This window comes from Elephantulus edwardii, unplaced genomic scaffold (genome assembly GCF_000299155.1).
Source record: "Elephantulus edwardii isolate Elephantulus edwardi_28Jun2011 unplaced genomic scaffold, EleEdw1.0 scaffold00027, whole genome shotgun sequence".
NCBI classification, from domain to species: Eukaryota; Metazoa; Chordata; class Mammalia; order Macroscelidea; family Macroscelididae; genus Elephantulus; species Elephantulus edwardii.
In genome coordinates this window covers 1150415-1165511 of record NW_006399777.1, presented here as the reverse complement: position 1 = coordinate 1165511, position 15097 = coordinate 1150415, and the positions used below count along the sequence as shown (strand labels likewise).

General features: G+C 48.4%; 1 protein-coding gene across 1 annotated transcript in view; it reads right to left on the bottom strand.

Annotated features, from left to right (window-relative positions):
• Positions 1–15097, bottom strand: part of PIK3R4 (phosphoinositide-3-kinase, regulatory subunit 4) — a 53773-nt gene that overhangs the window by 22101 nt on the left and 16575 nt on the right. The window contains exons 6-8 of the mRNA XM_006883323.1: positions 11767–11940; positions 8900–9045; positions 6752–6955 (exon numbers count right to left, since the gene is read on the bottom strand). Of these exons, the coding sequence (XP_006883385.1) occupies positions 6752–6955; positions 8900–9045; positions 11767–11940 (524 nt within the window). The remainder of the gene's footprint in view (positions 1–6751; positions 6956–8899; positions 9046–11766; positions 11941–15097) is intronic.

Genomic DNA, 15097 nt, shown 5'->3' with positions numbered 1-15097 from the left:
CCTGGACAAGTTACCCAGCTTCCGTGTGCATTTACTCGTGCATAAAATGAGCATAATTACCGTCAGCAAAACCTTACACAGCTAATCCACCCGGGGCACTTAGAACCCCTGAAACTTTAACAGTTAACAGTAAATCATTTATCGATCCAATATACAACTCAAATATTCTGGTAAACAGTACCATCCTGCATTTTTTTTTGTTTACCTCTTCCAATCATTCCTAGAATCTCCTAGCACTGTTTTATTATGTAAATGATGAAAAACACTCATTTACCAAAACAGTCAAGCTTTCCAAGACAAACTGTGGATGCTCACTAGAGTTTAAAGTAGTATTTACAACTCAAGGTAAAACCTAACAAAAAAACCATTAAACCCGAGGCGATTTGGTGGTCTAGTGATCAGGCGCTGTGCTGCCGATCTGAAGGCGGGGGTTTCTCCCGCCCCCTCTCCCCATGTGATCCACTGTCTCTGAAAACGTGCTGCAGGGGCGTCAAGCATCCATTCTGACTCAGTGGTTCTCAACAACAACAGGCAGTTAGAAACCTAACAAACAATGACATGAAATTCCCCTAAGGAGACCCTTGACCAAATTCCTCCCTAATAATCACCTGAAATTCTTTGCTTCTTTTCACTTCTCCTCCAAATATTTATTTAAAAAGATTCATAGCTTTAGTAAGGGTTCTATTATTTTTGTTATTATAGGTTCTGGTCCACAAAAAAAAAAAAAGAGGGTCACCTCAAGACCCTTGAAAAGGAGTGAATTAGTTACACATGCAACAAGAAGGGCGAGTCTTGAAATTATCATGCTAAATAAAAGATGGAAAACCACATCTTGGTGATCCCATTTGTACCAAAGGTCTGGGATTCAGAGACAGTAGATGCTTGGGAAGCAGCAGGCGGGAAAGAGCCCCAGCTCTGTCGTGCAGGCATCTAACCAAAAGGGCAGAGGTTCAAGGCCAGTAGGTGCTCAGGAGCAAGATGGCAGGTTCTCCCATGAAGACTCACAGCAGAAGCCGGGAGAGGGTGGCTCTGAGGGCAGACGGAGCTGGACAGAGCAAATGGGAATGCCAGCGGGCGGGGGCCAGGTTCCTTTCTGGAATGAGGACAGTGTTCCAGAATTAGACGGTGGTATGGTAATAACAGGGAGCTCTGGGCACAGCCCCTCGGGAGCATCACAGCTGTCCCCACAGGCCACCCCTCACGGCTGTTCAAACGCCACCAGCAACTCTGTGGAAAAAAGATGGGCAACCACCCACCTCTCGCTTTACAACCTCAGAAACCCAAAAGAGATTCAGCTTTGAGCTGGTTCCAACTTGACGGCAGTGAGATGATGATGAATGGTTACACAAGCTTGCAAATGCACTAAATTACCACTCAATTATACTCGGCCAGAGTAAATGTTACGGTATGGTATTTATATCTCAACAAAATGTTACAAATACACCACCCAAAACAAGCAAGCAAAAACCTGACAAGGGTATTATTACAAAGGGAAATTATAACATAAGCACTCATAAACTTATAGGTAAAAATGTTAAATAAAGCATCAGCAAACCAAACCGAGTATGTACAAAAATCCCAAGTGCGGCCTGAGAGCAGTGTGGGTGCTCCACAAATCCAGCACTGAAGCTGGTTAACATTCTAACATCAGTGCGCTTCCCTACAGTAACAGAAGAAACAGCACGATGTTCTCAACAGACAATAAAAAGGCTTCAGTTAGAAAGGTGACATCTTCCCAGACACCTGGGTAAACTAAGAGCGAGGGGAACGTCTTCGGGCTGGTGAACAGGAAGTGGAGGCTGCACCCCGAGTGGCAGGAGGCCGGACGCCTGCCCTCTGATCTGAGAACAAGGCCGAGCGGCCAGTCCACAGTTCACAGACTCAGGACCCTGTCACTAAGGCAGACAGGACACAGGCCTTCAGGAAGGCCGAGGGCAGACGCCTGTTCCTCCTCACATAGGACGTGACTGAGAACGTACAAACTGAAAAGAAATACGCAAATTATCAGAAGCAAGCAGCATTGTGAGGTTGGCGGAAACATAATTATAAAGTAACTGTAAAACCCAGGCAGTCCTCGAGGCCCCGGTGATCCGCTCCAACCACGTCTGAGAATCAGTCTGTCCACTGGGACAGTGCAAGCCCCACTGTCTGGTAAGCCCAACTTCAGTGTCAGGGGAGCTGCGGTTAATGCATCCAGTCTATGGGCCCAGGGTTCACATGCACCAGCGGCTCCGTGAGGAATAAAGAGGCAGCGCTGTGTCCACAAAGATGTGCAGCCTCCGACACGTGACACCGAACTCCGTCCGTCCTCTAGGGTGGCCGGGGGTCTGCATTGGCTCACCGGCAGAGGTTCTTCGGTGCAAGGAAAGCCGTTTCCGTGATTTAAAAGCTCCACGTGAAAATGACTGCGAGGAAGAATCTGCTGCAAGAAGTTTGCTGAATCATTTCAAAATAAGGGCAAATTCACCTACCATAAAAGCAGAGCTTCCGAACAGCTCAAAGATGCTGGTGGCCACTCCAAAAAGGCAGGCCCCTGCCCCTGTCAACGTGCCGGCTCTCCACAACATAACCCTCTTGTGGCAGAAGGTGACAAGCTGATTTAAAAATGCACACAGAAAAGCAAAGCCCCCAAAGTGGCCAAGATAGTTTCAAAAAGTAAACGACCTGGGAGGGCCTGTCTTCCAACGAGGGACGCCCACACGTGAAGTGGTGAGTTCAGTACAAGTCCCAGGGAGCCTCTGAACACGGGGCCTGAGGCCTGCCCAGCTGGGCCTTCCTCACCTCTGCAATGTTCACGCTCACCCTACGGTGCCTGTCAACTCCTCTCCGGGAGGGCCTTCCTCTTACACTGACCCTTCTCCTTTCCAAGCATGAGGTCTTTTCCCAGGACTGGTTGCTCCTAACAACATGCTCAAAGTCCCTGAGACGAAGAGTCACTCTGCCTCCAAGGAGCACTGTGGCTGTTCCTTTCCCAGGACCCATCTGTTCATTCTTTCCAGTCCCTGGGATACTCAGCACTCTTCTCCAACACCACAGCTCCAAGTCATCGAGTCGTCTTCTGTCATCCTTACTAGTGTCCAACTTTCAGATGCAGAGCAAGTAATGGAAAAGATCACAGTTAGGATCACGTGCACCTTAATCTTTAAACTGGCATCAGTGCCCTCTAGGATTCTGGAGAGGTCTCTGATGGCAAACTTGCCCAATATGTCTTTTCATTTCCTGGCTGCTGGTGCCAAGGGTATTTATTCAGTGTGGATCCAAGCAAGATTAAATCGCCGACAATTTCTACTTCTTCCCCATCTACCATGATGTTGCCTCACCCAGTGGTGAGGGATTCTGTCTTCCTGATGCTGAGATGCAATCCATTCTGAAGGCTGTAGTCACTGATCTTCTACAGCAAGTGTTTCAAGTGTTCCTCACTTTCAGCAAGCAAGGTTGTGCCATCTGCATAATGCAGGCTACTGAGGAGTCTTCCAATAATCCTCATGTTATATTCTTCTTCACATAGTTCATTTTCTCAAATTACTTGTTTTGCACACAGATTTAATAAGTGGAGAAGGGATACAGTCCTGACACACATCTTTGTCATATTCCCTTGTTCTGTTTGGACTACAGCCTCTTGGCCTAGGTTTCACTGGAGCTCAGTTAAAGTGTTCAGGGACTTCCACTCTTCTCAATGTTAGTCGTAGTTTGCTATGATGCACACACTCAAATGTCTCTGCACTGTCAATAAAACAGACATTCTTCGGATATTCTCTGCTTTCAGCCAGGTCCACCTGATTTCAGCAATGCTATCCTCTTCTAAATTCAGCCTGAAATTTCTGGCAGTTCCCTTTCAATGGCTGTTCTAGCCATTTGCAGACGATCTTCAGCAAGTGTTTACTTGCAAGTGATACCAGGAGGGTGCAGGTCCGTAACACGTCCACAGACACATGCTTCCAGCTACAATGGAGCGGCAGCCACCAGACCTCTCACCCACCCTCAACAACTATGAAGCTGTGAAGGACAGGAGGCATGGCGGCTGGAGCGCTGGACAGAGGCTGTCAGGCCGGGGACTCCCGTGACTGTCCCCAGCACACAGCACAGGGAGCATTTCCAGGGCCATGGCTACAGCTGAGGACTAGGGTTGGCCGTAGAGCTGAGCTGGAGAGAGAGTCAGGAGAGCTCAGGGGACCAAGATGACAGGATCTGTAGGCAGAAGACTGGAAAGGGTGATCCGCACAGAGAGCTGGCTAAGGAGCAACTCCTTACGTCTCTGACCCAGCACTGAGTGGTGTGTAAGACACTATCCACGGCCTGACAGCAGCTGACCAGGACACAGCAGGGCAAGCAATCTCTGGGGCGTAAATGGGGTGAGAACTGTTCACACCACCCCAGGCAGAGCGGAAAGAGCTGCTAATTGGTCCACAGGGCACCAGGTGCAGTCTCACAGTCCTTTAGAAAATGCTGCTAAACTGGCCAGGAACCCAAGGTTGCTCTGGACCTGTCAGAAGGACCCCAGGGATTTCAAATACAGTAACTACAACAGCTCAGGTTAAAGACGAAAGGAATTCCACGTCATCCACTGACCACGTCCCACAACCCTGAACAGAGAACTTCAAAATCACGCTGCCTTGAGGGAGAAAACAAACGGGGGCCAGGCAGCGAAGACTGGTGGCCTGCTGAGTGGATTTCAGGTCCATTCACGTGGACACGGCCTGAGGAAGAACAACGGGGCCCTGGGATCAGAGACGGAAGGGAAGCCTACGTCTTCCTGTCTCTAACTCTCTACCTTCTCACCTTTGGCTGGTGTTCACTACTCCATCAAAAAAGACTAAAGTGACAATTACGAGTGTGTTTAAAACGTCCAGTCCTTGTCAAATGTGCAGAGAAGGAAGTAATCGCTCTGTATTCTGTGCAGACACCTGATGCAGTGGGTACACGTACAGCAGGGATCGCGGGAGGTGGCAGGTCTGAGGCAGCCTGGCCACGTGTGGACACAGGAGCCCAGGGAACCTGGAGTGTAAGCAGGGTCAACTCCCGTACCAAGAACGTGCCACGTGCATGCGCCAGGGCTGTTGTCGGGAACTGAACGTGTTCTCCCTAAGAAGCAGCGTCACTTGGTGGTACATGTACAAAGTGTTGAAGACAGTAAACGGCTATATGTGTTTTCGCCAAAATAGATTGGGTTCATTTTCATTACATGCTGGATTTTTTTTTTTTAAGATCACTTATTCAGAGGAAACAACAGAGAAAAACATAACTCAATAGTCAATTTCAGGGAGCTCTGGTGGCCTAGTGGCAAAGAGCTGCAACTACAATTCCAGAGGCGCATGGTTCGAATCCACCAGATGCTCTGCCGGGGAAGGAGGGACAATCTCCTCCTGTACCAGTCAGATCTGATTTGACGGCACACTCACACAAAAATAATAAAATTTAACAAAAAAAAAATAGTCAATTTCCTGGAGCTTTCTAAAATGTATGTATGTGTGAACCAGGCTGGAGCCTGGTGGTGCAGTGGTTCATGCGTGTCTGCCGTGCACCAGGCGAGCAGTCAGAACCACTGACCACCCTGGGGGAGGACATGTGCAGTCCACTTCTGTAAAAGCCAAAGTCCTCTTGGAAGTCTGTGGACCCTTCAACTCCGGCCTCAGGGTGGCTTGGAACTGGGATCAACTCAACAATCAGTTTTGGTTTTTTCCTTGAGTCAAAGTGAAAATAAAACTCGCAGTAAAAGCCCCTGGGCAATTCATGTCACATCAAATTAAGCCTTCCAGCATCCAGGCAACAAGCCCACTGGCCTGGAAGGGGCATTCAGAGGCAACCTCGGCCTCAGGCAGAACTGGACCCACCAGAACCAAAGCTGGATCGACCAGCTTCCAGCATGCCAGCAGCCATGCCCGGCTCAAACTTGGCACTCAGGGCACGCAGAGCCCGTGGCAGGACTCCCGACCACTGACAGATCAAGTTCTCTGCACCTCCGCTTCTCACTGGACACACGTTGACCATCAAGCCCTCCTGTTACAAACCCTTTTGCAGACTTTGAGAAAACCACAAAAACGAGCCCTCAGCATCTGTCTTGGGCTCATGGGGCTTTTCCTCAGAAACTTGATTTCTAACCATTTTTATTCTTACCCTGACCACTTTGGATTCCACACATCCCTCTTAAAACAAAATAATCAACCTGGACTTAAGATTTCTAAAAAGGCTTGATCTTATAAGAAAGTAGGTAGAAAGGTTTTTTTTACCAGATAGGAAGGCTCTGCCAATGCTAGTTCTGATGGCACTTGGTAATTCGGCTACATTCGAAGACTTTAAGACGCAGCAGGAAGCCGCTGGTTTGCTCAGTCTAACGCACAGTACATGTACGACCCAGATACTCCAGCTGTCTGCCCGGTGCGAGCGCCCCATCAACGATGGGCTCGAGGGTCCAGGGCTCTGCCGCTGGCACCGGCAGTGCAGGAACTCAGGGACGTCTGTGATGAACTGTGGCAACGAGCATCACTTAACCTAAGGTTGTATTTACTGTCGTACCCTTATTTACACAGCGAGTCATCATAGAACCAGCTCAGCAGGCCTCCACAGTCACCAACACTGCCAGAGACACCAGTCTGCCGGGTGTCCTTCCTCAGCAACCACACACTTCACACACTTTTCAATGACTAGATGGAAGCTGCAGTTTCCATCAGAGCTTCACGTAAAGAAAGGTAAGATGTTGAAAAGGAGACGCACGAGCTTCACGTAAAGGTGAGATGTTGGAAAGGAGACGCACCTGAGAGAGTAACTTCTTCAGCAGCTGTGCGATGGCAGGGTCCTCGGGCGGTGGGCAGTCGGGAATGGACCCCGTCCGTTTCTTCTGCCGCATCTGAAGATGTCTGAACAAGCTGGTTATATCTTTGGACCTCAGAGCATAATCGAATATGGAGCGACTCACTGGCTCCTTCAGAACACTGAGGAGGACAAGTTTCCTTTCAATCTACGGGAGAGAAAAAGAAAAACTGTCAGCCAAAGATGCAGAATTGCTTTCTTTTCAAAATCAAATAATGCAATCTACCAAGCTAAAAGAGGATCCTTATTACTAAGAAAACAGGCGCAGGAATGGCAACACTGGCAGTTTTGTTTAAAAATTTTAAAAAATTACTGCACTTTAAAGGGAAAAGTTATTATACTTTTAATTAACATCAGAATATACATCTATGTATACCACATCAGAAAACTAGTAGTAAGTATCGAGGCAAGAAACTTTTAGAAAACAAAGCCCAGCCTTTTTCTAGATCCTAAAATGGCAGACAACGTAGCAGGATTTAAAAGTGGCTGATTTCACAGGTGCTGACCCAGAAAAGATGCTTCCGTTTCCCTAAATCATCAATCCACCAGTAGATGCCTGCTTTCAACAAGCACTGCTCTGCCCACTCAAGTTCATAGAACCCTTTCTTTCTTATCCTCAGAATCCTGTCCTCAATAACACGCACACACTACAGAGAGCTCTAACCGGATCTAAGGGGACCTGCTCCAGGTGTAAGCTCCGAGGGAGCCTGCCAGTGGGGATTTATCTTTTTGACAAACATAAAACCTTCTCAAATGAAAGGCTATCTTTTGTCTGTGACTGAAACTGTGGACTGGAGATGTGGGAAGCAAAGCTTTCATAAATCTGAGCCTTCACATTTATGATCCTGGCCTTTCTAAATATACAACAAAGAGAACCTTTCAATTCCAGGAAAACCAGAGCCTCTCCTTGGTGCAGACTTCCAACAAACCACATGGGTGTCACATTTATTATAGTGAACCACCACTAACGCTCAAAAATGTACCCAATTTCTAAATCCCAGAGACAGTTTTTATACATTACGTTATAAAGCTTAGTAAATAAACTTATAAATAGAAATATATATACACACACACACAAATATATATAGGCCTTTTTTCCAAGAAAGTTGAAAAACATCAAAAAGCTTATTCTTCGGAAGTAATAGCCATCTTTCATGTATCTGTATATATAAATCATTTGTGTGTGTGTGTGTGTGTGTGTGTGTGTGTGTGTGTGTGTATAAAAATTATTCTTGGTGCTTAAAAAATGGAATAATTCCTCAAACTCTTAAAAAGAATGATTCTCCAGGGAATGGCAGGCCTAAGGGGGGAGCACAGGCTGCAGGCATGACCACCGACTCGCGTTCCTGGAAGATTTCCCAGGCTCTGTCCTAACAGAAGGAGGGGTACGCTGGGCCACAAAGGCAGGAGAGGCCGGGGAGGCCCAGGGGCTGCAGGTAAAACAGGGCGGGCAGTGGGTAGAGGGGAAAGACACGCTGGGACAGCCAGGATCTCCTTTCATCACCCACTCAGTTTAAATACTGTTTTGAAGGCACTGTCAAATTAGATGAAGACCATATACAGCTATAAGCTGGGTGACTGATTTTTGCCTTATATAAATCAAAAACCCAAAGTTTATCGCTGTGATAAAAACTGCTGGGAGGTAGAGGGTCCAAAAGGTATTCTTTAAAAATTAACCTAAAACTAGCTGGTAATTAATTAATGAATTCATTAATTGAGAAAGCTTTTTTCTAATTTATTCTAAATGCTGACTTTGACTGAAAGTAGGAATCTTTTTCCAATAAAAGCAGGAGTCCATCAATACAGACTTTAATAGACTACAACTGAATCGCAGATGCTTCAGAATATTATACAAAACAATATAAATTATAAGCTACTTTCCCAGTGCTAAATTACACGCGATGTAACATATCGTACGATGTTCTCTTAGATTCTTCTCACCTTCAAAGGTATTTGGTCTAGTAACATTTAGCATGAAAGTGTCATAGCCTAATTTTAAACTCTGAAATGTTAAAGTAAAAAGGACCTTGTAAACACATCTGAGAGGGCTGTGCAGTGAGGAGGGAGCCAGGCTGCACTCTGGATGATGTACCTGAATGATGGGCTGGGTGATGTACGGGTTCAGGTAAGGCATCAGCTTGCAGTACACATCAGCTGTGCTGATCTGATGGGCGACCACTGTTATGAATCCCACGGCACCGTATCTTATCCACAGATTGGGATGGCACAGGAAGGGAGCTGGGCAGAGGAGAAGAGATGCCATTCAAATCCACAGATTTACAGAAGAATGAGAGAAGAAAAAGTAAAACAGATGATTTGAATGTCTGTGACTTCAAAACCTACTATAAATACATGGTAAGGTAACGGAAATTGTCAGGCACCAAGGACGGGAGGCCTGCGCTGCACGCAAGCGATAACCTGGAGGCTAACGTCTGACCCACCCAGGGCCCCACAGAAGACCAGGCCACTGACAGGCTTCTATAAAGAATATCATTAAGAACCGTGGATCAGAGAAAACAGAATAATCATGAATTTCATGTAAAAATAATGGGGTTCATTTTTTTAACTTTGTACTAACATAGGAAAAAAACATACAGACAAAGAAGCAGAGCTGAGAGTCCAAAATGCAGTCCACTCATCTATGGTCAACTGATACTCGACAAGAGTTCAAACTCCATTCAAAGGGACGGTAACAGTCCTTTACTGAATGATGCAAGAAAACCAGGTTTACACAGGCAGCATCCATAATTTACACCTAACACAAAGTCAACTCAAAAAGGATCAAATAATTTAATGTGAAAACTAAAATTACAAAATTCCTGGAAAAAAACCTGGGCTGCAGGGTTGAATGGTGGATTACCAGGTACAACAAGCAAAGCATACACAGCAAAAAATCAAAACCGATAAATGGAGCTGTATAAGCTACTTTGTTTCATCAAACTTTGGTACTGGCACAGTGAAAAAAATTAACTACTGACTGTGAGAAAACGATGTCACTCTGGAGACTAAGGTGCACCTGATATAGGCCATGGTCTCTGCAATCACTTGCTATGCATCAGAGAGCTGGACAATGACTAAAAAGGACAGAAGGAGAATTGATGCCTCCGAGTTGTGATGCTAGAAAAGAGTGCTGAATATACCATGGACTGCTAAGAAAACAAACAGGTTCATCCTAGACAAGGTAAAACCAGGCTGCTCCTTGGAGGCGAGGATTCTTAGGTTACATCTGATATACTCTGGACATGTAGCAAGGAGGGACCAGTCCTTGGAAGTCATGATTGGGAGGGTGGAGGGACAGTGCAGGAGAGGAAGACTCTCAATGAGATGGACTGATTCAGTGACTAGGGTAACAGTAGTAGTTGCGTCAAAGACAATAAGGTTAGCACAGGACAGAGCAGAGTTTAGGGCTGTTGTACATAAAGGGTTGCTAGGAGTCACAGACAACTCAATGGCACATAACAAGAGCAGCACTGGATAAAGCTGTGTAACTATGCTAAAGAGATATTAAAAGCTTATGAAATGATCCAAAATAGTATTAAATTAACAACAAAAAGGTAAACAGCCCAATCATTAAATAAGCAAAGACACTACACTAAAAGACATTGAAATGACCAGTAAGCACATGAAAAGGTGCTCAACCAGCCAGGACCTAAAATCACACAGCTGCCATCAACCCAACCCCTCGTCCTCACAACCCACAGGAGGCCACGGGGACAGCCAACAGGTCACCTTCAGTCCTCACTTTCTACTAACTTGACTTGGTAAAGCATTTAGTCACAACTAACCAGTTTACACCAAGACACGCCCGTCTAAGGTGTCCAGTGCCTTCAGCACAGAACCAAGGGGTGACCCCCAGTGCCTTCTAAAGATGAGGCGACAGGGAAGCTACACTTGTCCCAGGGAGTCTGCCTTTGAAATTTTCCCCATCTTCCTGTTTGGTCTTGCTCTAAACGTTTACCTGTCAGTGGAATGGGAAAGTGTGAGCAACATCAAGGAATTCTTTCCCTCTTCCGGTTATAAAGTTACTATCAAGAGTAGCTTTCCTGTCTACATCGCAGCCAGCCACCCGCGCAGCCACACTGGTCACAGCTGACCCTCCACCTGTCATGTCAACTCCACTAACGGTAACGATCCAAATAAGTTCCGTCTTCAGAGCAGTCATACCCTTATCGGTACCATTTAAAAAACAACTAGAAATCTACTTCCAAGTAAAATGCCCACCTGGGCTGGAAGACCCACCCATCCCATCTGCCTATGTCTCTCCCATCAGTGCAGAACCACTGGACAGACAGACACACAGAGAGACTCCTCTGCTCCCTGGCAGGGACGAACTCAAATCTCCCATCTGCCTGTGTCTCTCCCATACGCACAGCTCTACCGCACATGTGCGTCCACAGGCAGGTGCGCGCACGCGCGCGCACGCGCGCGCGCACACACACACACACATCCCTAACCCGTAACGACGAGCTCAAATCCTGACTCCACAGCCTGGAATCCCGACAAAGCTCCCAGAGCCACGAGAACTTCCCAGATTACGGCCTGGGATGGATCCTCCCACAGGTCACTTCTCCACCAACTGACACCCGTGTGAGTGAGCTCCTCAGAACACGGGCCCGCAGGACAGTCAAGCACCACACACGGCACACGCCGGACACACTGAACACGGACACACAGAGCTGAGCGGGGAAGACGGGGCAAAAGCAAGGGGAACGGGCAGAGGGGAGGGCTGTGGGTGTTCCGGGGAGGTTGCACCCCACGTCACATGAAACAGGAGAAGGGGCAGAGGGGGGTGGGGTGTTCATGTCCTGCGGAGGCTGCACCCACGTCACCAAACAGAAACATAAAACATGTCAACAGTGACGTGACGCTCTGTGGATGAACAGCCACCGCTGACAAGGACAGGGAGCGTGCAGCAGTCTGCTCTCCCTCCCAGGCCCCGGCTGCGAGGGGCCGGCTCACCGATGTCGCTGGCAAACTCGTAGACGTGCGGCTTCTGCAGCAGGCCGAGCTGACACATGCAGGTGAGGGCGCTGAGGCCCTTGACGATGACAAACTCCTCCGCATCGCTGAGGCCTTGCTGCAGCAGGGGCTTGAGGATCGAGGAGCTCTGCCAGCCCACGTAGGCCGCCACACCTGCAACACAAGTCACAGTGACAGCTGAGACCCGAGCGTCAAAAACCAAAGTCAGCCAGCCTGCCAGGACCCACGCAGGGGCCCCCACACCTCCAACCGGCACAAGGCACCCGGCACAAGGGACTCAGCACAGGAGACCCAGCACAAGGGACCAGGCGGCACAGGAGATTTGGCATAGGGGACCCGGCACAGGGAACCCAGCACAAGACCAGCCCAGGCAAATCCTCAAGGAATCACTGGGTCCCAGAAAAGGCCAGAGCTTAGGCAAAGGTCCTGAGAAAGGAAAGCAGTTTTCCAGAGAAGACCCTGGGCGTGACAGCAGAAGGGGCCTGTCCCTGAAGAAAGACCAGGGCCTGGAAAGGGAGGCTGAAGAGGTGGCCCCTCGGTTACGCAGGCGGGCAGCCTCCGCAGCAGCCTGGGCACAGCACTGACTGAGGATGGCACGGGGCTGCTAAACACTGGGCCGGCTCAGGGGCACTAACACAGCAAGGAGGGAAAGGAGGCACGTGGCGTGTGCTCTGCTGCCAAGTGAAAACTGGGCTGCTGGAACCCACCTGCTACTCCGGGGGCCAAAGCCGTGCCAGGCACTTACAAGAAACCCTACTAGGCCACTCTCCTCTGTCCTACACAGCTGCTATGAAGTGGCATCAACCAGGGACAAGATCTGGCTTTTTTAAAGAATCAGACTGGAATCGGATTATTTTCAGCAATACTGGAACTGAGCCAGCCCCTCCGAGTTAAGAATGAAATTCTACAGGTAAATGGTCACTGGCATATGGACCAAAGTCCTTCCTAGCCACACAAGGCCAATGGCCTGCAGAGCCGCCAGGTGAACAGGATCAGGCGCCCGCCATGCTCTTCTCACACTGGGCACACAGAGCCTGTCCCCTGGCCCCTCCTGACGGCCACACCGTCAGACGTCACTCCACCACTGGCCCTCTTCCACGCTGCGTCCCCCTCGCAGGACCACCAGACCCACAACCTGGACTGGGAGGCCACCATCGACTGCCACAGCGGCCTGGGGCTGAATGAAGGTGATCTGGACTGCGATGACTCGGCTCTGAGGAATTCTGTCAACTCTCTTCTTCACCAACGTCACAGGAAGAGGAGGGTGCTGAGATGCTGAGGAAGCAGGAGGCCCAGTGAGAGGCCGCATCCTCCCTCAGGACATCGAGGAATCAGGCCAGGCCAGCCGAGGACGGCGGCAGGCAAAGGAGGAGGTCACACATGGGAAAGCAAGAGCCACTCACCACCGGACCGGGACGCACTGGGCATGTACTGAGTGCCCACATGTGCGGGTCCGCCGAGACACAGCACCTGGACAGGTTGGAAGACCCACACAGGAACTGGGTGACCACGTAGCCAACTTTAAAAATCTAGGAGCCCACAATCCGGCCTTGCAGGTGTCCCTTCGACAAGCATGCGCAGGGGACAGTGACAGCAAGAGCTGAGTGCAGCCACAGTGGACGTGCCTGGACCTTTCTGTCTTTCCACCAAACACCGGCTCAGGCACTCTCATTTGTGCCCTTCTGGCAGATGAGCCACCTGGCAGCCCACCCTTGTCCTGGAGTCCTAGGGTGGGCCAGGAATCTAGGTCAAATCCTTGAATAAACAGTTTCTGCTTCAATCAGACTAAAGAGAGTGAAACTTACAAACACAGACAGAGACAGCAGAGTCAAGGCTCAGTGCTGTGTCTGGAGGACACACCCCAGGCACTCGGCAAGCAAGGTCCAGAGCACGCACCACGGCGGGTCACATCCAGGATGCCACGAGGAAGGAAGACATCCCAAGAGGAAAGCTAGCAATCTCTACACCACTCAGCCCCATGCAGGCCTGAACCCACTTCTCCAAAGGAAAAACAAAGGACCGGAGACTGACCCTGCTCGGGAGAAATCAGGGTCTGAACACAAAAATAAGAAAGGCAGTGTTTCTAGTTGTTTCCAGTTGGGCAAGGAATGAAGGGAGAATCAACTGGCTTTGACGCCACAACCTCACACAGTAGTCGGCTTGCAGCTCTGGGACAGTAGTGAAGGAAATATAACGCACTCTTGGTCTGCACTGTGGCTATGAGGTGTCTGTCGTCAAGTGGACCATGACTTAGAGCAACCCCTGGGCAACAGATATGAGCCTTGCCTTCTGGGCAATAAAACCGATCCATCTATAATCAAGCAAACTGTTCTGAACTTTTAGAGTCATCTACAAAAGCACAGAAGACTCAATTATGATCATAGGACAGATTATAAACATTTATCAACCAGGACTATGAAACTGCTAATTGTATTTTCAACTTAACAATTAGTTGAATTTCCAATTACCAAAAATACAGGAAAAAGAGCTGGCAGGAAAAACAGGGGACCCTACTTTCTTTGTGGTGAAAATTTGAAGGTCAGTGAGAAACAGAATGAATTTTTTAACATTATAAAAATGGAAAACAAAGTACACGTAGACAGCAATCTCCATATCAAAGACCGCATACAGGGTGCAGCGAACCATATGAACGTTAACCTGTTAACTGCAGAACTGTAAAGCCTAAAGAAGTTAACGGTTAGCACGCTGTGGTGCTGGGTGTCCCAGAGTCAATGCCCCTCATGGCCACCCCAGGAGCAGATGGGACCTCTGTCCTCACAACCCCAATCGAGTTCGAGCCCCTGTGACAGCAGCTGTAAAGAGAGCTTAAATCATTTTTAGATATGACAATAATCCCATGGAGAGAGCAAACCAACACCACACAGCAATGTGGCTGTCTCTGTGAAAAACAATGACTCCATGTCTGGTGGTCGAGCGGTAATAGGCTGTGCTGCAATTCCACAGGCACGTGGTTCAAATCCACCAGCTGCTTTGTACAAGAAGGATGGGCAATCTCCTCCTGTGCAGTTTACTGCCTCTGAAACACCCTGGTGGGCCAGCCACCACTTGGTTCCAATTTCAGGGCACACAACAATTTATCATACATAACTGATAAATTTTAGAAATAAGTATAATGTCAAAAAAGATGTTAATTCCACTGTAATTAAAAACTAATTTTATCAATGTTTTCCTGTGACAAAATAAAACAATCTAAACCATGGGCTGCCAGGAAAACAAACAGATTCATCTTGGAGAGGATTAAACCAAGCTACTCCTTGGAGGCAAGGATTCTGGGGCTTCATCTGACATA